We start from the raw sequence: 20,347 nt of genomic DNA, 5'->3' as shown, positions 1-20,347 counted from the left end.
CGTCCTCTCTCGGGAGCCGAGTGCCCGCGTCTGATGGAACCCCACAGCTAACAGGCTGGACCTGCACCCTGACCAGGAACCAGACAGACAAGCGCCTGCCCTGGGGGGTCGCGAATGCCTTAGAGCAGGGGGCTCGGGACCCTGAGGGGTGGCACCACTGGAGACCCCATCTCAGATCTGGGCCCTCCGGACAATCGCTCCTCACACGGCCACGGGGGGCGGAGGAGGGGACAGAACCCCCACCCTCTTCTAGAACCTCAGGGGGCCCCCAGTCCACGCAGAGACGGGCAGAGCCAGCAGGGTGGGTTGTACGAGCTCAGTTTAATGGGATGATCCGTGAAGCAGGGTCACAGAGGAAGGGAGGGAGGATGGACGGACTGTTCTCGGGCCCCGGGACCCCACGTGAAGTCCAGTCTGGGCTCGACGGTCATCAGGGTCCCAGGGGAGAAGCCCTGGGGTGAGCGGCATTCTCACGGCCCCAGACCCGACCCTGGGGAGGGCACCGTGCCCGGCAGAAGCAGGCTGTCCCCACAGCCCATGCTGTCCCTGCTGAAGCCACACCCCGGGCAGGCTGTCCCCTGGGGTCTCTGGGTGCCAGGGCGTGCCCAGGCCACGGAACAGAGCCCAGCATCTGCTCCTGGGACCCAGGAGCCACGTCTGAGGTGCGCCGGGTCAGGCGTCCTGGGGAGGGCGGAAGGTTCCGGCGAGCCGGAGGGCCAGGTCAGCCGGAGGAGGCGGCCATGGCCCCGGGCAGCGCCACATGCGTCACCTGGCCGACGGCCCCCTGCAGCTCCTCGCCTGAGCGCCGCAGGTCCTCGCACTTCTCCTTCAGCCCGGCGCCCGCCCACCGCAGCCGCTGGTTCAGGGCCACGTAGGCCCGGCTCTGCTGGTAGAGCTGCTCCGGCCCGGCCTCCGCGTCCTCGGCCCTCTCAGGGGGGCCTGGGGGGTCTAGGGACAGGACACGGCCCGCCGGTCAGGGAGGGGGGCGGACAGAGGACTCAGTTTACCCCCCAGCAAAGCACGTGACTGGAGGGGACGGGTCACAGGACGTCGCGGCCCTGCCCAGGGTGCCTCGGCCCCGCGAGGGAACCACAGAGCAGGCGGGCTCTCATCCCGGCTCCCGGAACCTGTCCCATGCCCGGACCACCTCGTGAGGAGTCAGAGGCGGCAGAGGCCAGGAGGGAGTGGACACGCAGTGCCCGGGGACCCCGCTTCCTAAAAAGAGCACACTCGGGGGCAGGGGGGCAGGAAAAGCACAGCGTCAGGGCCTCCTGGAGACACGTCCAGGCCTCGCTCTGTCTGGTCCCTGTGACGAGATGACCTGGCCCGCCCTGCGCGGGGCTGTCTGCACTCACATGGGCCCCGAAACTCTGGTATGTGGTTAGAACCCACTTTTTTTACTACCTGCTTCAGTGAGAAGGCGGGAAATGCCAGACAGCCTACGTGGAAGCCAAGGGCGCTCCCAGACACCGGCTGGCAGGGGTAGCCCCCTGTCCCCCTAGCGCCTGTGCCTCAGTTTGCCCACCCTCTGGATGCAGGCGGACCTGGGCCAGCGATTCTTAAGCCGAGACTCAAGCAATCAGGAACAACTCGGCTGCGTGCTGGCGATAAATACAGTTATGTTCCTAGGGCTGCCCTGTCCGATGGAACTTTCCAGGTGATGGAAAAGTCCTCCAGCTGAGCCGGCTCATAGAGCAGCCTCGAGCGGCTCCTGAGCACTGGAAATGCCGGATGGAGCAAAGAACTGCATTTTTTACTATTACTTTAAAAAAACGTTCCCATAGTGTCTCGCACCTTCTATCACCCCATGTGACACGTTTAAGGGCTCTTCCCGCTAGATCAGCCCGAGGGCTGGCCTTCTCGCCTCTTTTGCTCCCCTCTCCGCCCCAGCGCTTAGAAGAGAACCTGGCACAGCACAGGTCTTGGAGGTTTGTTGAATGAATAAATGAGCTGCACAGAGCAGAACACAAAATTCACCCAACGACTCATTGGTCAGGGACCTGCTTGCACCTTCTGAACCAGGAATCAACAAACCTTTTCTGCAGAAGGCCAGACCACACATATTTCTGGCTTTGCAGGGCCAGTCTGTCAGACTACTCAACTCGGCCCAATGTCATATCAGGAAAGCAGCCCGTCCGCACGTCAGCGACCTGGGTGGCTGGGTGCAATACGCCTTTATGGACACGGAAACCCGAATTTCACACCATTTTCACCTGTCACAAAATAGTCTCCCCGCGGAATAAAAAAGTGTAAAATCCGCTCTGAGCTCCCTGGCCTTACGGGAACAGGCGGGGGCAGGACTTGGCTGCGGACCCCCGATCTCGAAGCCGCTCTGAAGACGCCCCCCCTTTACCGAGGAGGAGGGGGAGCCAGGGTCTACACTCTGATCCCCGGCTGGAGCCGGGGTGCGCTTCCCCCCGCCCGTGCAGCTGGGGTCCTGGGCTCCCCCTACCTTCCGGGGCCAGGGCGGTGAAGACGGGGTCCTGGGCGGACGCCCCTCGCACGTCCTCCAGCATCTGCTCCACCGTGGGGGGCGCCGGCCGGGTGGGCAGCACCACGCGTTTCTTGGCCTTGGAGCCCATGCCTGGTGGCGGGAGAAGGGGGCGCTGACGGGGGCGTCCACCCCTTCGCCTTTCCCTGGGCCGTTCCTCCCGCCCAGCGAACTCCTACACACTCGCCGGAGCCCAGCTCCCGCGGAGGCCCGCCGTGCCCCGCCCCTCCGGGTTCACCCCGCCCCTCCGGGTTCACTCCGCCCCTGGCCCTCCAGGCGCCCCACAATTCGGGGCCAGGGGCTTCAGCGTTCCGCTCCACCTGGGCCTCGGCTTCCCCGCTGAACCCCTAACGCCGCCTCCCCCTCACCCAGGCGCGCGCCCTCAGCCGCCGGCGCCCCGGCGCAGCCAGTTCCGCTTCCGGTCAGAGCGCGGCCCCGCCCCCGGGCACGTGACGCGCGCGCTTCCGGCTGCCTCCTGCTCCCGCCCCCCGCTAGCCGCGAGGCCACGCCCCCTATTAAAGGGACCGCGCCCGCGAGGGTGCTAGAGCGATCCCAGAGGAGAAGCGACTGGACCAGAAGGTGCTGGGGTCTGGACGGGCAAGGGGTGGGCGTGGCGTCCAGTCCTGGCTCTCTTCGCTGCATAACAAAGCATCTTAGGACCTGCTTTTCTGCAAAAGGGGGACACAGTCCCCAACCCACGTGGCTGTTGTGGGAACAAAGTAAATGTCCGCACAGGGTGGCCCTGCGCACAGTGACCGCTCGGTGAGGCAGCGTGTCCTCTGCCAGATCGAGGTCAAGGTCACCCCTCCATCTCCAAACCCCCTCCCTACCCGGGCGGGGGGTGCTGGACCGTCATCGTGGCCCCTCCGCTCACGGCTGAGAGATGGGGAGACAGGCTCAGAGCAGAGGGCAGATTTTGTGTTTTTAACAGCTTTACTGAATGTAATTTACAAACCATCAAGTCCACCTGTTTGAAGTGTACCAATTTAATAGTTTGTGGTTACATATATATATGTATTTAGAGTTGTGCAATCATCAGCACAGTCTAACTCTAGAATATTCTCATCACCCCAAAAGTAACCCTGTCCCCATGAGCAGTCACTCCCCAACCCCTCCTCCAGCCCCTGTCAACCACGAACCCCCTTTCTGTCTGTGGATGTGCCTGTTCTGGACATTTCACATCAATGGAATCTCACAATGTGTGTCTTTCTGTGTCTGGTTCTCTCACTGAGCATCGTGTGTTCAAGGTCCATCCTTGGTGGAGCTGTGTCAGGGCCTCACTCCTTTTCGTGGCCGAGTAATATTCTGTCGTTTGGATGGACCACATTGCGTTTATCCATCCAGTGATGGACATTTTGGCTGTTTCCACCTTTTGGCTGTTGTGAATCGCGCTGCTGTGAACCTCCACCCACAGGTTTTATTACCGGAGCAAACGTGGGTCCTGTCTTGGGAGTTAAACTGCACCAAAAATAGTTATTTCACAAAGTCTACTTTTATTTTATTTTATTCTATTTTATTATTTTTTTGTGTGAGGAGGACTAGCCCTGAGCTAACATCCAATGCCAATCCTCTCTTCCTTTTTTTTTTTTTCCTTGAGGAAGAGTGGTCCTGAGCTAACATCTGTACCCATCTTCCTCTACTTTGTATGGGACGTTGCCGCAGCATGGCTTACCATGCGGTGCATTGGTGCGCCCCCGCGATCTGAACCTGCGAACCCCAGGCGGCCGCGGAAGCAGAGCGCACGCACTTAACTGCTTGCGCCACCGGCCCGGCCCACACAAAGTCTACCTTTAGTTTGCAGCAAAGAAAAATGGAGACCATAGGGAATAATTTCACAAAGCTATGGCTCCCAGAGCACAGGGAGGTGGGTATCTTTATTTGGGGTAGGGAGTGAATGAATATTCAAAGGGAAGTTTCATCATCGCATGTAGAGGTGGGTATAAGCTTGCACATGCGTGGTTTGAAATCATGCTTCTACATACATTGCATGACCTAAAAATGGCTGCTTTGCCCCTTCCAGAGGAGAACTTACGATGTTAAGGAGGGCAGATTACTTTCGCACAACTCTCTGCCTATCTGTGCAGGTGTCAGTCTTGTGGTTGTGTTCTGGGCTGTCCTGGTCCGTGTCACAGCGACTGGGTCCAGGGCGGTTGTCACTTAGAGATTCTGGAACATGGCTGAAAACCTCAGGAGCTCAAGGTCGCAAGGTGTCAGATAAAGGAACACCTGCACCTTTCAAGAAGACGAGAGAATTAGGTCAAACACAGAGCTTAGAGTTTAGGCAGGACAAGAGGAGTGGGTTAGGGTCTACGTCTGGTGACGGTTTGTGTGTGGACGTGTGTTTTCAGTTTTCTCGGGCACAGAGCTGTGAGTGGAATTGCGTGGTCACGTGGTAACTCTATGTTTAATCGTCTCTAGAACTGGCTTGCTGTTTCCCAAAGTGGGTGCCCCAAGCTGGCGTGTTTTGGGCACTTCCTGTGTGCCCGGAGCCAGGGGCTGAGCTGGGTCCCCCCACCGCTGGTGCGTGTGAGGACAGAGGAGGGACTCTTAATAGCTCGCTCTGCGTCCCAGCCCTGCTTTCCCATCTCCCACGTGCCCCCACCTCAGGTTCCTCTGTCTGTTCAGAGAGGTGGAGAACCCACTGTACAGATGGGGAAGTGGAGGCTGGGGTTGGGGGTGAGGACAACGTGCCTCCAGCCCCCCCACGACCCTCGGAGAACGGAGAAGTACAATTATCGGAAACTCGCAGACCTGGCCAGTGGGTGGAACCACAGCGTCAATTGTCACATGCGAATCACGCTTGTGTTAGTCCTCGAGAAACGCGCCCAGCAGGATGGAGGATGGCACCGTGGGGAACTCGGGGAGAGGTAGGGCCGCAGTGGCCGTGTTCTGGAAGCTTGGCATTCGCAGCACGTGAGCGTCACTCAGGGACCCCGCACCCCGCTCCCACCCTTCTCATGGCTGGGGTCTCTGGGCCCCGGGCTGACCCCTTTCCTTTGTGGGCCGCTGGGTCCTCCCGGGGGCCGATGCCTGGGGGAAGGCAGTTTCCAAGCAGGGCACAGGGGAACCCCCAACCATGCCATGGGGATGGGGGCCCGCTCATGCCCCAAAGAAGATGGCAGCCTTGGCACCTCCTATTCAACCTTTATTTGAAAACTCAGAGGTGGGACATGGTGCTGAGATGCGGACCGGTGTCCTTTTTTCTCCCTCCACCTTCCCCGCGATTCTGGGGCCTGGAAGGGATGGTCTGGGGCCAGGAAGGGATGGTGGTCGGGGGCCTGGCCTCTGCCCCACCCCCACCACCCCCAACTGTGTACTAGACTTCTCTCTCTCTCTGTCTCTTTCACCTGGACCTGCCAAGTCCGGGGTGCAGGGTTCCCCGTGGGTCCCCCTGGCCTGCGGGCCTTGGTGGCCAGCCAGAGCCTCGCAGGGGCAGGTTCTCGCCCCCGGGGGCCAGTCTGGGGAAGGGAGTGGGACAGCGCACGTCAGCTCCCCGAGTCCGACATGTCCGGGTTGCAGCCAGCAGCTGGGCCTGGGGAGGTGAACAGGGTGGGCCCCAGCGCCGTGGGGGCTCACCCACGGCGGGGGGCAGCCCACGGAGAGGATGCTGCGGAGGAGGGGGCTCCCCAAGGCCACGGCCAGCAGGACCAGCACCATGGCCTGAGCTGGGCCGCGGCGGCAGTGGGGACGGGCAGGGGTGGCGGGGCGGGCAGGGGTGGCGGGCCAGTGGTGGCCGCGGGGGTGGCCGCCGGGGGCGCGGGCCCCAAGCAGGAGCCCCGACGCCGGTCCAGCGTGTGGGGCGGGGGGCAGGCGGTGCAGTCGAGCGCGGAGCTGCCGCGGCAGGTGTGGCACGACGGGTGGCAGCTGGAGCAGACGCGAAGGGCGGGCGTGGCCGGGCGCCCCGGCCCGGCGGTCACTGGCTGCCGCGTGTGGTTGAAGTACCGTGGTGGGCAGGAGGGGAGGCAGAGGCGGCCCAGGAGGTAGGCGGGGCTGTGGCACTCTGCACGGGGACACGCACACGGGGGTGAGGCCGCGGCCCCGCCCCCCATCCCCTGTGCACACGCACACTGCCGCCTCCCAGCACTCACCCTGGCACAGCCCCGCCGTGTCCCGCTGCACGCACACGCTGCTGGTCACCTGGGGGCCGCGGGGCCGCGCCATCATGTCCTCCGCTGTCCCGTACAGCAGCAGCGTCGAGCGGTACAGCGTCCCTGGGTACGGGTTGCGATAGGCACGGGGAGGAGGGGGGAGGCCTTTGGTGGCCCGGCCCTGCCATTCTTGGCCCCTCCCCCCAGGGGACCCCCACCCCACCCTGGAGCCCCAGACTTGGATGTGCCCTGGACACCCTGCACCCACTGTGCGCTGGGAACCGGACACCTACATCTGCCTGGTGGCTGGACACCTACTGTGTGCTGGCGGCTGGACACCTACTGTGTGCTGGGAACTGAAAACTTACTTCTCCAGAGTAAGAACACACCTACTGCGCACTAGTAGCTGGGCACCTACTGTGTGTTGGCAGCTAGATACCTACTGTGTGCTGGCAGCTAGACACCTACTGTGTGCTGGGAACTGGACACTTCTCCAGAACAACACACCTACTTCACGCTAGTAGCTGAAAACCTACTGTATGCTGGTGGCTGGACACCTACTCCTTCCCAGTAACTGGACACCCCCTGTTCACAGCCAGGCCTGTTCCGTCTCTCCGAGGAGCCCCTTTGCAGTGGGGTCACGGAGGCCGGCTCCAGAGCCCGCGGGGGAGGTCAGGGGTCACCCCCCCGGCTGCACCTGGCTCTCACCCGTGTTGAAGTAGTAGCCCTTGTTTTCTAGGCCCAGGGTCCACAGGCCCCGCGGGTCCTCGTCCCAGAAGTGGGTGGACATGAAGACCCAGTTGTTGTAGCCCTGGCTGCTCACGTCCAGGGGTCTGGGATAGAAGGTGAAGGAGGGGGGCGCTTTGCAACCACAGGCCGCTGAGCCACAGCACGTGTCTGAGCACGGGGCCAAGTGCTGGCCACGGACCGGCCCTGGGAGCAGGGGCTGGGGGTCCAGCCTGCACAGTGCGCTTGGCCCCTCCCCGGGCGGACCCGCAGGCCCCGGCCCACACCTGACGGCCACGAGCGTGGAGCGCGTGCCCATGGGGCTGGTGAGCGCTATCTCCAGGTCGCCGCGGCGGCTGTAGGACAGCGACAGCTGCACCTGCACGTGCTCCAGTGAGCGGACTCGGTTGACACGGCCGGCGCAGGCTGACACGTTCCTCCTCACGCGCAGCAGCGGCAGGATGGGGCTGCGGGCGGCGCGCAGGTGAGGCCCCCCTGCTGGCCTGCTGGGGGTGCGCAGCCAGCAGGCGGGTTTGGGCTCCGACCAGGAGGCCTGCCTACTTGTTCTACAGATGGGGAAACGGAGGCCTTGGGGCCTGCCTCCCACCCGTCTGCCCCCTGGGTGGTAATGACAGGTGGGGGGGAAGGCTGGGGAGGTGGCAGGTGTGGGGAGAGGGCTGGGCAGGTGGCAGGTGTGGGGGGAGGTCTGGGGAGGTGGCAGGTGTGCATGGTGGCTGGGGAGGCGGCAGGTGCGGGGGAGGGTTGGCGAGGTGGCAGGTGCGCATGGTGGCTGGGGAGGTGGCTGGGGAGGTGGCAGGTGCACGTGGTGGCTGAGGAGGTGGCTGGTGTGGGGGGAGGTCTGGGGAGGTGGCAGGTGGGCATGGTGGCTGGGGAGGCGGCAGGTGCGCGTGGTGGCTGGGGAGGTGGCAGGGGCGGGGGGGGGGTTGGCGGGGTGGGAGGGGCGCGTGGTGGCTGGGGAGGTGGCTGGGGAGGTGGCAGGTGCACGTGGTGGCTGAGGAGGTGGCTGGTGTGGGGGAGGTCTGGGGAGGTGGCAGGTGTGGGGGAGGTCTGGAGAGGTGGCAGGTGTGGAGGGAGGTCTGGGGAGGTGGCAGGTGTTAGGTGAGATCTGGAAAGGTGGCAGGTCTGGGGGAGGTCTGAGGAGGTGGCAAGTGTGTGGGGAGGACTGGGCAGGTGGCAGGTGTCGGGGAGGGCTGGGGAGGTGGCAGGTGTGGGGAGGGCTGGGGAGGTGGCAGGTGTGGGGAGGGCTGGGGAGGTGGCAGGTGTGGGGGAGGGCTGGGGAGGTGGCAGGTGTTGGGGAGGGCTGGGAGGTGGCAGGTGTGGGGAGGCTGGGGAGGTGGCAGGTGTGGGGAGGGCTGGGAGGTGGCAGGTGTGGGGGAGGCTGGGGAGGTGGCAGGTGTGGGAGGAGGGCTGGGGAGGTGGCAGGTGTGGGGAGGGCTGGGGAGGTGGCAGGTGTTGGGGGAGGGCTGGGAGGTGGCAGGTGTGGGGGAGGCTGGGGAGGTGGCAGGTGTGGGGAGGGCTGGGGAGGTGGCAGGTGTGGGGAGGCTGGGGAGGTGGCAGGTGTGGGGAGGGCTGGGGAGGTGGCAGGTGTGGGGAGGCTGGGGAGGTGGCAGGTGTGGGGGGAGGGCTGGGGAGGTGGCAGGTGTCGGGGGAGGGCTGGGGAGGTGGCATGTGTCCGCGGTGCCCGGGGCTGGCGGGGGGTGTGCAGGCCGGGGCCAAGGAGGGTGCTCACGTGGCGGCGTGCACGATCCGAATGGCGCATTTCTGCTGGGGCTGCGTGGGCAGCCACGTGCGAGCCATGTCCACCAGCTGGCCGGCGTCCAGCAGCCCGTAGCCGTAGTGGTGGCTCACTGCGTGGAGGGGCGGCCGTCACTCGCCCGTGGGCGTGGTGTCCCCACCCCCGCCTGGCCCGGCCGCACCTTGGCGCCCGACGCCGTTGGTCCTCCAGTCCTCGGCCTGGAGCTGCGCGGGCCTGGACGCGCGGACCACCAGGTGCTGCATGTCTCTCCAGGTCAGGAGCGGGCTAGAGGGGGCAAGGGCATGAGCCGGGGCCACACGGGGCGGGGTGGCAGCGGGGCCCCCACCGTCACCTACTTGGCCTCCAGCGCCAGGGCAATGATGCCCGCGGCCAGCGGGGCCGAGGCCGAGGTGCCCGTGTGCTTGTCCGTGCACTGGTGGTGCAGGTCCGTGGTGACCTGCCGGCAGATGGGACTCAGGGGGCCCGGGCCCAGGAAACCCGCCCTCGTTCAACAATACCACCCACTGAGCTCGGGAAGAACCAGGGACTTCAAGGAGACACGGCAGGGCAGACCCGGGACGCAGGGCCCTGGGAGGGGCGACAACGGCGGGGCCTGGGCCCGTGTCTGTGTTCCCGGCACTGCAGGGCAGCCCTGGGAGGAGGGGGGACAGAAGGGATGAGGGACAGGAGGGATGGGGGACAGGAGGGACAGGGGACGGGAGGGAGGGCGGCAGTGGGGACAAGAGGGACGGGGACAGGAGGGCGGGGGGAGAGGAGGGATGGCAGGGCAGGGACAGGAGGTGGCGGGGACAGGAGGGTGGTGAGGGAGAGGAGGGCAGGAGGGGGGACAGGAGGGCGGGGGTGAGGAGGGAGGCGGGGGGACAGGAGGGCGGGGGGAGAGGAAGGGGGACAGGAGGGCGGGAGGACAGGAGGGATGGGGACAGGAGGGACGGGGACTGGAGGGAGGGCGGCAGCGGGGACAAGAGGGACCGGGACAGGAGGGCGGGGGAAAGGAGGCATGGCAGGGGAGGGACAGGAGGCGGTGGGGACAGGAGAGGGGGACAGGAGAACGGGGGAGGAGGGCGGCTGGGGACAGGAGGGCGGGGGAGGAGGGCGGGGGACAGGAGGGAGGGAGGACAGAAGGGAAGGAGGACAGGAAGGAAGGTGGGGGGAGAGGAGGGATGGCAGGGGAGGGACAGGAGGGCGGGGTGGGGGGGGGACAGGACGGAGGGGCCGGGCGGCCGCTGGACAGCCCGAGGGCGCGGCCTCACGATCTGGGGGTCGGGCGCGGCGCCGCTGCTGTAGGTGGTGGTGAGCGTGGAGGCGCAGGCCTCGCTGTACCAGGGCACGCGGCCGCGCCAGGTGGCGCTGCCCACGGAGAGCGTGTGGATGCTGTTGGTGTAGCCGTCGCAGTTGCAGTCATCGTAGTGCAGCCCGCCGTTGCCCGATGCCCAGACAAAGAGCGTGCCCAGCCCGCCGCGGCCCTGAGGACGGCACACGGGGACACAGGGACGGGGCGTGGGCCTCCGCACCCGCCCGCCCGGCCCCCGGCCCCCGCCGGCTCACCTGGGTCACACCGCGCCGGAAGGCCTCGTGGGTGAGCGCGCCAGGGCCGTCCACCGTGCGGCCGTCATCCTCGGGGCCCCAGCTGGCGCTGTAGACGTGGATGTACTGGGGCTGCAGGCTCAGCGACTGGGCCTCGATCACGTCCGTGATGGTGCCGTCCAGCATGCGCACGCCTGCGGGGGGCACTCTGCGTCACCTGCCCATGCCCTGTCCAACCCCGTGAGTGGGGTGTTGTGTGGGGCCCAGCTCCCCCCGGAGTCGGGGCCCGGGCATCGCCCTGCATCCGGGATGCCCTGCATCTGCCAACTCCCCCAGCGTTCCCGGCCACCCAGGGCCACCGGGTCCGACCTCTGTCCACGGGCAGGAGAAGAGGGATCCTGGTACCTCCGATTCGGGCATTGTAGGCCACGCCTGTGCCACAGAACCTGTTGTTAGCCATTGCGGCCACCTCCCCAGCACAGCGGGTCCCGTGCCTGGCGTCAGGGCAGAGAGGGGTGCCCGTCAGAGCCCCCCGGTCCCCCCAGGGCCATAGGGGCTGCCCCCACATGGGACGCCGGGCTCACCGGTTCTCGTTACTGGGCGTGTATCGCGGCTGGGGGTCTGGGTCGTAGTCGTTGAAGTCGTAGCTGGCCAGGGGGTCCTGGGGGCGGGGTGGGGATTGGAGGCAGCTGGGACCAGCCGCCAGCTGTGGGGCGGCCCCCACCCGGCCCCCCATGCGCTCACGTAGTTGGCCCAGAGGTCCGGGTGGTCCTTCTCGATGCCGTCGTCCAGGACAGACACCACGACACCCTGGCCCGACAGCCCTTGGCTCCAGACCTGCCGGATGTTCAGGTCTGGCTGCACCTCGTTGTTCTGCGCGGGGGGCGGTGCGGGGCTGGGTCAGTGGGGCTCCAGCCGGCCCGTCCCCGCCGCCCGGCCTGGCCTGCTTACCATGTACCACTGCTTGGGGAACCAGGGGTCTGTGGGCACCACCAAGGAGCGCTTCACCCGCCGCCGCAGGGTCTGCTGCTCGAACCACTGCACCTGGAGGGAGCAGGGGGGCTCTGACGGGCACCCTTCTTTGCCGTCAGCGGGAGGGGCTGACCCACGGGCCAAGGGGGCCTGCCCTTCCCAGCCCTTCCCAGCCCTTCCCACCAGTTCCCGGGCACAGGGCCCAAGTCTGCTTCTAGGGTCTGCGTGGCCTCTTTGTGGGTGTGCCAAGGGGCACCCGTCTGGGGGGCTGCAGTTGGAGTGGGATGTGTGTCTGGGCTGCCCACTGCCTGTCTGGGGCCTCGTGGTGTGGGCCGGGGCCGGGACCCCATATTTGCTAGGGCTGCTCGTCGGGGTCCCCCTGTGCCTGGGGCTCTGCCTTCAGAGGGGACCGAGGCCTTCAGTGAACCCCTCCCACAGAGCACAGTGTGGTTGCTCCCCGGGGTGGCTGGGGCTCCTGGGGTCCCAACCCTGCCCCTTCCCCTGGCCCTGTTCCAGAATCTCTCTGCCCAAGGCCTACCTATCTCCCCCTACACCTCCCATTCCCCTGTGCAGGACATCCCTGCCTGGCCATACCCGCCTCCTCCCTGGTCCTCCAGCTGCCCCCCTGCCTCTCTGCAATCCACTCTCAGCACACCCTTCTGTGGCTCCCCACTGCCCTCTCCAGGGCCACAAAGCCCCCTGTTGTCTGGCCCCCACCAGCCTCCCTCTGCTGCAACCACAGTGGCTGCCTCACCCCAGAGCGTTTGCACATGCCGTTCTGCCTGTGCAGGGCTGCTGTTCCTCAGACCTTTGCCCTTCCTCCTTCTTCCGGGTTGATCTCCCACCCCCGAAACCAGCTCATGTCTCCCCGCCCCCATCTCAGCAATCAGGGCCATCGTCTCCCCATTTGTTCAGCTCCAGACTTGGGAGCTGGCCCTGATTTCTCTCTGTTGCACACATCCAATCCGTCGGCAAGCCCTGACCTCTCCTGCAAACCACATCTTGAACATGCCACTTCTCTCTGTCCCCAGTGCTCCTGGCATGTTTCCAGCTGTCACGCCTCTTGCCTCCTTGCCCATCAGTCCTTCAGCCCAGCCCACAACCCTTCGTGGCTCCCGAGCGCTTGCAGACTCAGCCCCAACTCCTCTGCTGGGCATCTAAGTCCTTTTCCCAATCTGGCACCTCTCTGAGCGCCTGGAGACTGGGTTCTGGTCCCAATTCAGCCCCGGCACAGCCTCATGGGTGACTTCAGCAGGATTCCGAGTCTTTGGAACTATTTCCTCCATCGTAAAATGGGCCAGTTCCACCCGCCTCCATCCTGTGAGCTAGAACGTTATCTGCCTCTCTTTACGGGGTACCTGGGGACCCTGATCTCTCAGGGTGAGCTAGAGGAGGAAAGGGGGCTGAGCAGATATGCTGACTGTGTGCCAGGCCCTGGGATGAGCGCCTTGCCCACATGTGATCTGTGGTTCTCCCCATGTGGTCCCCACTGTATAGACTGGGGGGCCAAGCAGAAACTGAGATTCAGAGAGCAGGTGACTTGTCGAAGGTCACACAGCCATTCATGCTAATCACGAGAACAAGAGGTGGCCGGGACCCCCAGGGGGCAGCCCTGAGGCCAGGCTCACCTTGGGGTCTTTCTTCAGCCGAAGGCGGTGGCCCCAGTGCGGGGTCAGGGACTGCTGGACCACGCCCCGGTGCCGCAGGTGGAAGTACTGCCCGTCGGGGAAGATCTGGGAATGCGGGGGAGCAGCCGCATCGCTGGGACCCGGCTCCCCGGAAACTGGATGGTGGGCTCCGCTGGGGCCCACCTCCCCAGGACCGGGGCCAGGCCCCTTGCTTGCATCCGCCCCCAACCAGGTGCCCAGGTCGGGGCTTCAGGGGTCCCAGCGTCTGAAGTTGGTCGAGGCAGGGGTGGACTGCGTGTTCTTGATATGTGGGGGACCTGGGGGAACCCCTCCCGTCTGTCGGGGTCTGGGGTCGTCCAGCCCCCAACCCCTCCCGTCCATGCAGGGCCCGCCCACCTGCCCCAGGTTAACGAAGCCGAATTTGCGCGCCAGGCGCTCGGCCTCCTGGTAACCCTGGGACACCCGCACGGCCCAGCTGTTGACATAGATGGGGGCCCGGGCAGAGGCCCAACCCACAGCCAGGGGGCCAACCAGGCCCAGGGCCAAGGCCAGGCGCAGCCACAGCGCAGTCCAGGCGGGCCGCATGGCGGCGGGGGCGGGGCCGGGGGCGGGGCCTCTGGAAGCTCCTCCCCCTGGCCAAACCGCCGAGTCGGCCCACGCACCCGCCCCGCCCCCCCGGTGCCATGGCAACCCATGCTAGGCTTCAACTCCCAGGGGGCCTTGCGGCTCCCCACTGGAGGGGAGCGAAGATCCGACAGAAGTGGGGGTCGACACAGTCCCGCACTGGTCTTCCGCAGACCCTAACCCTCTGCAGCCTCAGCCTCCCCGTCTGTGCAATGACTCAAACCTTCTGACTCAGGGGAGCGAGTTCACTGTTGCTACAATTGACCACGCCCCATGATCTGGCCCCGCCCACTTTCGTACACACCCCTCCCTCTGAAATCAGCCCTGCCTCCTCTCCGGTCCAATCAGAATTGTGCTCTTGAGTAAGCCCGTCTCCTCAATTTAGCCCCGCCTCCATCCGCACCGCTCGTATTCCGCCCAGCCTCCTTTATGCTTAGCCCCGCCCCTCCTCTGTTCTCGCCAATGAATCCCTTGCCGTTTTTCCAATCAGCGCTGGCCTTTCTCCGGCTCCACCCACTAGCACACGCCTCTCTTCCCCTCCAGCTCCACCCCCAACAACGGCGAAGCCAATAATCCCCGGCCATGACCACGCCCCTCCAATCAGCTACGTCTCGCTCCCGCTCGGCCAATCGGCGCCCTCGGCCGCCGCGCCCCGCCCCCTCCCGGGGGAGTCGCGGCGGCGGCGGCGGCGGCGGCGGCGGCCCGCCAGAGGGCCATGCGGCGGGGGAGACGGGGCAGGCCCCACCTCCTTTGTCCGCCCTGCCCTCCCATTGGCCGGGGCGGGGGGCAGGGGGCGGAGACCGGCCCGGGGGCGGAGCGGAGCGGCTCGAGCGCGGGGAAGGCGGCGCGCGCGCGGCGGGGCCGGTGCGCGGGGCCGCGGTCGAGCTCGGGCTGCCGGGCCCCGGCCCGCCGGTGCCATGGACGGCCTGCGCCAGCGCTTCGAGCGCCTGCTGGAGCAGAGGAACCCGGCCGCCGAGGCGCTGGGGGCGCTCGAAGCCAGGACCGGTGTCGACAAGCGGTACCTGGCCGCGGGTGAGCCGTCGGGGGGCGCTCGGCGCCGCCGCCCCATTTCGCCGACGGGCACACTGAGGCCCTGGGCACCCGGGCCTCGCGCCTGCCCCGCGCCGGCCGGCCCGGGCTGCGGGGTCCGGCTCGGACGGCGGCGCGCGCCCTGCGTCCAGCGCGGAGACCCGGGTCCCGCGGAGGGGTCGTGGGCGGGACCCCGGGGCCTGCCTGCAGCCCCTCCCCTGCGCCCGCCGTGCTAGCTCGGCCGAGGGCCTCCCCCTGTCTCGGCCCCTCCAGCACCCACACTCCGGCCTTGGGTCTGCCCCCTCCCTCGGGGCCCTGGGTGCCCGCCAGGCCGAAGTCCGGTTCATCCAGTTGTCCTGCCGGCCACCCCCTCCCCCCTCACCCCCCTCCCGTCAGGGGCCGAGGAGGCAGCCAGTGCCCTGCGAGTCTCACCACCCCCTTCCCGGACGGACCTCAGCCTGGAAGCAAGTGCAGAGAACTTCCCGTTTTCCCAGGGGATGCTCCAGGCCCCGGGCGGGGGGGGGTGTCACTCCCACCTCCCCCCTGGCCTGCCGTCTCCCCTCCCCCGCCCAGTGGCTTGGCCCACTGCGCCTGAATAGTTGGGTTGGAATTGGGTTGTTTGACAGCTGTGGTGGGGTTGGAGACTGACTAGATGGGGCCCACGAAGAGGGAGGTCCAGCCAGCCCTGATTGCAACTTCTTCCCCAATCCTCTTCTCCCTCCCTCCTCAGTGACGTTGAGTGGCCCCTGCCACTCTCCGAAACTATCTAGTCAGCACCCTTCAAATGCCTCCCTCCCCTCTTTTGTGGTGCTCCAGGCCCGTCTGCTTTGCCGCCTCTTCCAGGAAGGCCCCCTGGAACAAATCACAAGGACATTTTGTCCGGACGCTGGGCGGGGGGGTGGCTCTGGATGAGGACGCAGCATGTGTTTTGAGAACCTTCTTCGTGCAGATCCTGGGAGGTCGCTTTCCCCCCGTTTTCCCGCCAGCTGGCGGATTCCCATGCCAGGCAGCCCCAGGAGGGTCGGAAATCCATACCCCCAGGTCCCCGGTGCCCAACCCACGTCTGCTCAGCCAAGGACCTGCCCCTGGGAGCAGGCAGTGACCTCCGGCCTGGTTTTCCACATCCCTGGTACCAGTGGGCGGGGAGTTTAGGTCATAGAGCACTGGAGAGGGGCCCGCCGGAGGGGGCTGGGGGCCAAGGGGAGGAAACTGAGGCCCAGAGAGGCAGGGGCTGTGTGGGAGGCTGACCCCCCTCCCACCCCCCGGGGCCCATCTGTTGCTGATCTCCAGGGCTGCGCCCCCCCACCCCCACGTCCAAGGTCATCCTGCTGTTGCTGAGGCTGCAGGAAAAGGGATCAAAGGGAGGTGTGCCCGGGAGAGCCAGGGGAAGGGTGGTGTCCCCCGCCCCCTCACCCGGATGTGGGAACTCCTGGGCCCCACTTGCCCCAAATGGCAGATCCCCTGCCCCGGGGAGCAGGCGTGGAAACTCAGAGGAGGCGGTGACCCGGCCTCCTTCCCACTCCTGACCCAGACCTCAGTGGATAAAGGTGAATGGGGCAGAGAGCAGCGTGGGGTTGTCTCTGCCCTTTGGTCCACAGTGGCCACTATGTCTGGAGATAACAGCCTCGGGGAGGAGGCGGAGGCTGTAAATGCTCCCAGGAGCCCCGTGACCGCGGGGAGTCCCCCTCCCCCCAGCTTCCATTCTGCTCTGGCCATTGCGGGAGATAGAGCCCCGCATACAAGAAGCACTTAATAAATGGGGCGGTTGCCACCCTCCACCCCTCACGCTGTCTCCTCTGAGCCCTCGGGGCTGGGAGCCTGTGTGCGCGGCCGGGACGCGCTCAGTACAGCTGTGGAAAGGAGTCTTCTCTGCCGAGTTGTACTCACCTAACCCCACAGCAGCCCCAGGAGGCAGGGCCACTGCCACCCATTGACAGATGGGGAAACTGAGGCTCCAAGCAGAGAGAAATGCTGGTGTCGCGTGGAGAGTGAGTGTGAGAGCTGAGGGCTTTCCTCAGTCTGGGGACTCGAGACTGTGCTTTGCTGTCTGCACTAAGACCAGCGTTCTCACACTTGGCCATGTGCCCCCCTCAGGACACCAGGCGCTGTCTGGGGACGTCTGTGGTTGTCACACTGGGGGTGCTCCTGGCATGGAGTGGGTGGGGGCCAGGGATGCTGCTCAACCCCCCACAGCGCCCAGGACGGTCCCCCAGAGAGTGACCCGGCCCTGAGTGTCCACAGTGCCGAGACCGAGAAACCCTTGTTGTCAGTGCCATCGAGTGGGTCCCGACTCCCCGCGCCCCTGTGTCCAGCAGAGCGGTACCTGCCCGGTCTTTCTGCGCCACCCTGTCCCCTCCCGGCGCTCTATCGGACGATGCTCCACTGCTGTTCACAGGGTTTTCATGGCCAGTCTTTTGGGGTGTGGGTGGCCAGGCCCTTCTGCCCAGTCTGTCTAGTCTGGAAACTGCTGGCACCTGTCCTCCACGGGAGACCCTGCTCGTGTTTGAAATCCTGGTGACATAGCTTTCAGCATCACAGCCACGCGGGGCCGCCACAGGATGACAACCGACAGACGGGGGTGTGCTTCCCTACTGGGACTGAGCCCCGAATCTTAACCCCTAGACCCCCAGGGCTGGCTTGCAAAGCCTTACCCTAAAATAAAAGTGCAAGACGCTGTTGGCTTTCTCTGCTCACCAGGAATCACATCTTAACAACAGAATGGCCTCACTTTCAGGTTATTCTCCTGTTACTTTTATTCACACGCTGGCCTCTCGTGCCCAGCCCCTTCTATAGGACCTAGAGTGAGGCGGGTATAATTGCAGACGATCACTTATTCACTCAACAAACGTTTATTGGGCAGCTATTCTGTACCTACCAGGGCCAAGGTCCCTACCTGTCCTTGGGGAGCTCACAGTCCTGTAGGGGAGACGGATATGTTAACTGGTTGCAGATACACGACTTGGGGTTCAGGGCCACACTGGGGGTCGCCCAGGTGCTGTGGGGGCAACTAATGCATCCTGGAGGGGTCGCCGAGGCTTCTGGGAGGACCGACAGCTGCGGACCGCGGGGGCCAGGCCAAGAGGAGCCCGGGGCGCTGCAGTGCGGGCGCAGAGTGCGTGGGAGCCCCGCTCACGCCTCTCTTTTCTGCAGGAGCCGCCACTCTGCTAGGCCTGTATCTTTTATTCGGCTACGGGGCGTCTCTGCTGTGCAATCTCATCGGCTTTGTGTACCCTGCATATGCATCGTGAGTGCCGGGGCTGGCCGGGCGGTGGGGCGTCCGGGGGCTCCGGGCAGCCCCTGACCCCTGCGCCTCCCCCCAGAATCAAGGCCATCGAGAGCCCAAGCAAAGAGGACGACACTGTGTGGCTCACCTACTGGGTGGTGTACGGCCTGTTCGGGCTGGCCGAGTTCTTCAGCGATCTGCTCCTGTCCTGGTTCCCTTTCTACTACGCGGGAAAGGTGGGCGCCGCCAGGAGACACGTGTGGCTGTGGTTCCCAGCAGCGGGCGGGTGGCCAGGAGACCGGGGGTCTGAGGGGGCCCTGCCTGCTGCCTCCTGGGGTGTGAGGGGGAAACTCAGCCCGTTCTCCTGGGAAACAGGCCCGGCCAGGGGCGTGTCTGACGGGGGAGGCCCGGCCCACCCCAAGGGGTGTCTGATGGAGGAGGCCAGGCTCATCCCAAGGGGTGTCTGACGGGGGAGGCCCGGCTTATCCCAAGGGGCGTCTGATAGGGGAGGCCTGGCCCACCCCAAGGAGCTTCTGACGGCGGAGGCCCGGCCCACCCCAAGGGGCGTCTGACGGGGGAGGCCCAGCCCACCCCAAGGGGTGTCTGATGGAGGAGGCAAGGCTCAACCCAAGGGGTGTCTGACAGGGGAGGCCCGGCCCACCCCAAGGAGCTTCTGACGGCGGAGGCCCGGCCCACCCCAAGGGGCGTCTGACGGGGGAGGCCCAGCCCACCCCAAGGGGTGTCTAATGGGGGAGGCTAGGCTCATCCCAAGGGGTGTCTGACAGGGGAGGCCCGGCCCACCCCAAGGGGTGTCTGACGGAGGAGGCCAGGCTCATCCCACGGGGTGTCTGATGGGGGAGGCTAGGCTCATCCCAAGGGGTGTCTGACGGGGGAGGCTAGGCTCATCCCAGGGGGTGTCTGATGGGAGAGGCCAGGCTCATCCCAAGGGGTGTCTGATGGGGGAGGCCCGGCCCACCTGATGGGACCCAGGGCAGGCCCACGTGTGACTGGGCCCGTGCCCGCAGTGCGCCTTCCTGTTGTTCTGCATGGTGCCCGGGCCGTGGAACGGGGCTCAGCTGCTGTATCACCGCGTGGTCCGCCCACTGTTTCTGAAGCACCACGAGGCGGTGGACAGCATCGTGAGCGACCTCAGCGGGCGCGCCCTGGACGTGGCGGCCGGAATCACCCGGGACGGTCAGTGCCTGCGGGGTGTGGGGTGTCCGTCATCCCGTTCTCCGTCTGTCTGTCCATCCATCCGTGTCCCAGCCTGCTGCCCCCCTCACCTCCACTCCCGCCTCCTCGCTCCCGACTGTGCCTCCCTCCGGCTGGCGCCTTGGCCGTCCGGCGCTCCGCCTTCCCCTCACTGTCCGCCTCTCTCTCCCACGCTCTCGGGGACCAGTCCTGCAGACCCTGGCCCGTAGCCGGGCCCTCATCACCCCGGCGGCCACGGTGGGGAGCCCCCCGCTGCCCTCGGAGCCGACCGTACGTAACCCCCGCCCCTGGGGGCAGGGCCTCTGTGTGTGCTCGTGTGCGCCTGTGCGCGTATGTGTGAGTGTGCGCGCGTGTGCATGTGACTCTGTCCCTGCCAAGGATGGCCGCTGGCCCCGTGAGCTGACCCCACACCGGCCCCCGCAGCCTCCGTCCCGGCAGCTGAGCGCAGCACCAGGCCCTCACCCCACGTCCTCTCTCTGCAGCCAAAGCAGCCGTGACCCAGCTCCAGAAGGACCAGTGAAGGCCCCGCCCGGCCCCAGCCCAGACCTGCCGGCCGGCAGGCTGGACAAGACGTCGAAGCCCAAGTCCGCGGACGCCTCGGCTGACGCCCCGGCGGAGCCCCCCACGGGTCCCTCGGCCCCTCGGCAGCCAGCCCCCGGGAACGCCTCGCGCCCCGCCGCGGGCCAGTCCCAGCCTCGCTCCCAGGCCGCCCGCTCTGCCAGCGGCTCTCAGCTGCCCGGCAAGTTGCAGGGCCGGCCCCAGCCGCCAGCTGACGCCCCCAGCCGGCCCCCCGCCCCCGGCCCGCAGCGCCCCCGGCCCTCTGCCACTTCCTTGGGCCCCTCGCAGCCGGGCCGCCAGTCCTCGGGCTCCGGGCAGCGTCACAGCCCCTCCTCCAGCCAGGCAGCCCCCCTCGTGCAGTCCCCCAGCGGCACCGCCATCCCCAGCAAGACCCCCAACGAGCCGGGGGACTGGGCCCCCGAGGCCGCCGAGTCCAGCAGGCCACATGAGGAGCCGTCGCCCACGCGGCCCCCCGGCAGCCCCGCGGTGTCCGAG

The 20,347-nt window shown here is 66.3% G+C and overlaps 3 protein-coding genes across 4 annotated transcripts; 1 reads left to right on the top strand and 2 right to left on the bottom strand.

Annotated features, from left to right (window-relative positions):
• Window positions 1-302: 302 nt before the first annotated feature.
• On the bottom strand, window positions 303-2,905 carry C39H19orf25 (chromosome 39 C19orf25 homolog). The gene is made up of 3 exons (XM_004441357.3): window positions 2,860-2,905; window positions 2,453-2,584; window positions 303-948 (listed from the first exon to the last, which is right to left on the bottom strand). The coding sequence occupies exons 2-3, from the start codon at window positions 2,580-2,582 to the stop codon at window positions 722-724; spliced, it is 357 nt and encodes a 118-aa protein (XP_004441414.1). The 5' UTR covers window positions 2,583-2,584; window positions 2,860-2,905; the 3' UTR covers window positions 303-721.
• Window positions 2,874-13,791, bottom strand: PCSK4 (proprotein convertase subtilisin/kexin type 4). Its single transcript, XM_087425957.1, is given in 17 exon segments — window positions 2,874-3,032; window positions 5,786-6,241; window positions 6,244-6,491; window positions 6,580-6,702; window positions 7,288-7,412; window positions 7,593-7,811; window positions 9,056-9,173; window positions 9,243-9,346; window positions 9,418-9,518; window positions 10,333-10,545; window positions 10,628-10,800; window positions 11,012-11,100; window positions 11,191-11,267; window positions 11,351-11,479; window positions 11,558-11,650; window positions 13,207-13,311; window positions 13,603-13,791. Coding segments are annotated over 17 exon segments (2,721 nt in total).
• An 881-nt stretch (window positions 13,792-14,672) lies between these two features.
• REEP6 (receptor accessory protein 6) lies at window positions 14,673-19,958 on the top strand. Of its 2 annotated transcripts, XM_087425852.1 has the most exons (6): window positions 14,673-14,862; window positions 18,010-18,103; window positions 18,180-18,318; window positions 19,108-19,276; window positions 19,482-19,564; window positions 19,777-19,943. In XM_087425852.1, the coding sequence occupies exons 1-6, from the start codon at window positions 14,748-14,750 to the stop codon at window positions 19,789-19,791; spliced, it is 615 nt and encodes a 204-aa protein (XP_087281978.1). In that variant the 5' UTR covers window positions 14,673-14,747; the 3' UTR covers window positions 19,792-19,943. The 2 variants fall into 2 exon arrangements, with proteins under 2 accessions (XP_087281978.1, XP_087281979.1); XM_087425853.1 differs by lacking the exon at window positions 19,482-19,564 and having other exon boundaries at window positions 14,678-14,862; window positions 19,777-19,958.
• The last annotated feature ends 389 nt before the right edge of the window (window positions 19,959-20,347 follow it).

This window comes from Ceratotherium simum, chromosome 39 (genome assembly GCF_057802395.1).
Source record: "Ceratotherium simum simum isolate JZ-2026a chromosome 39, ASM5780239v1, whole genome shotgun sequence".
NCBI lineage: Eukaryota > Metazoa > Chordata > Mammalia > Perissodactyla > Rhinocerotidae > Ceratotherium > Ceratotherium simum.
This window is presented reverse-complemented; position numbering and strand designations above follow the sequence as displayed.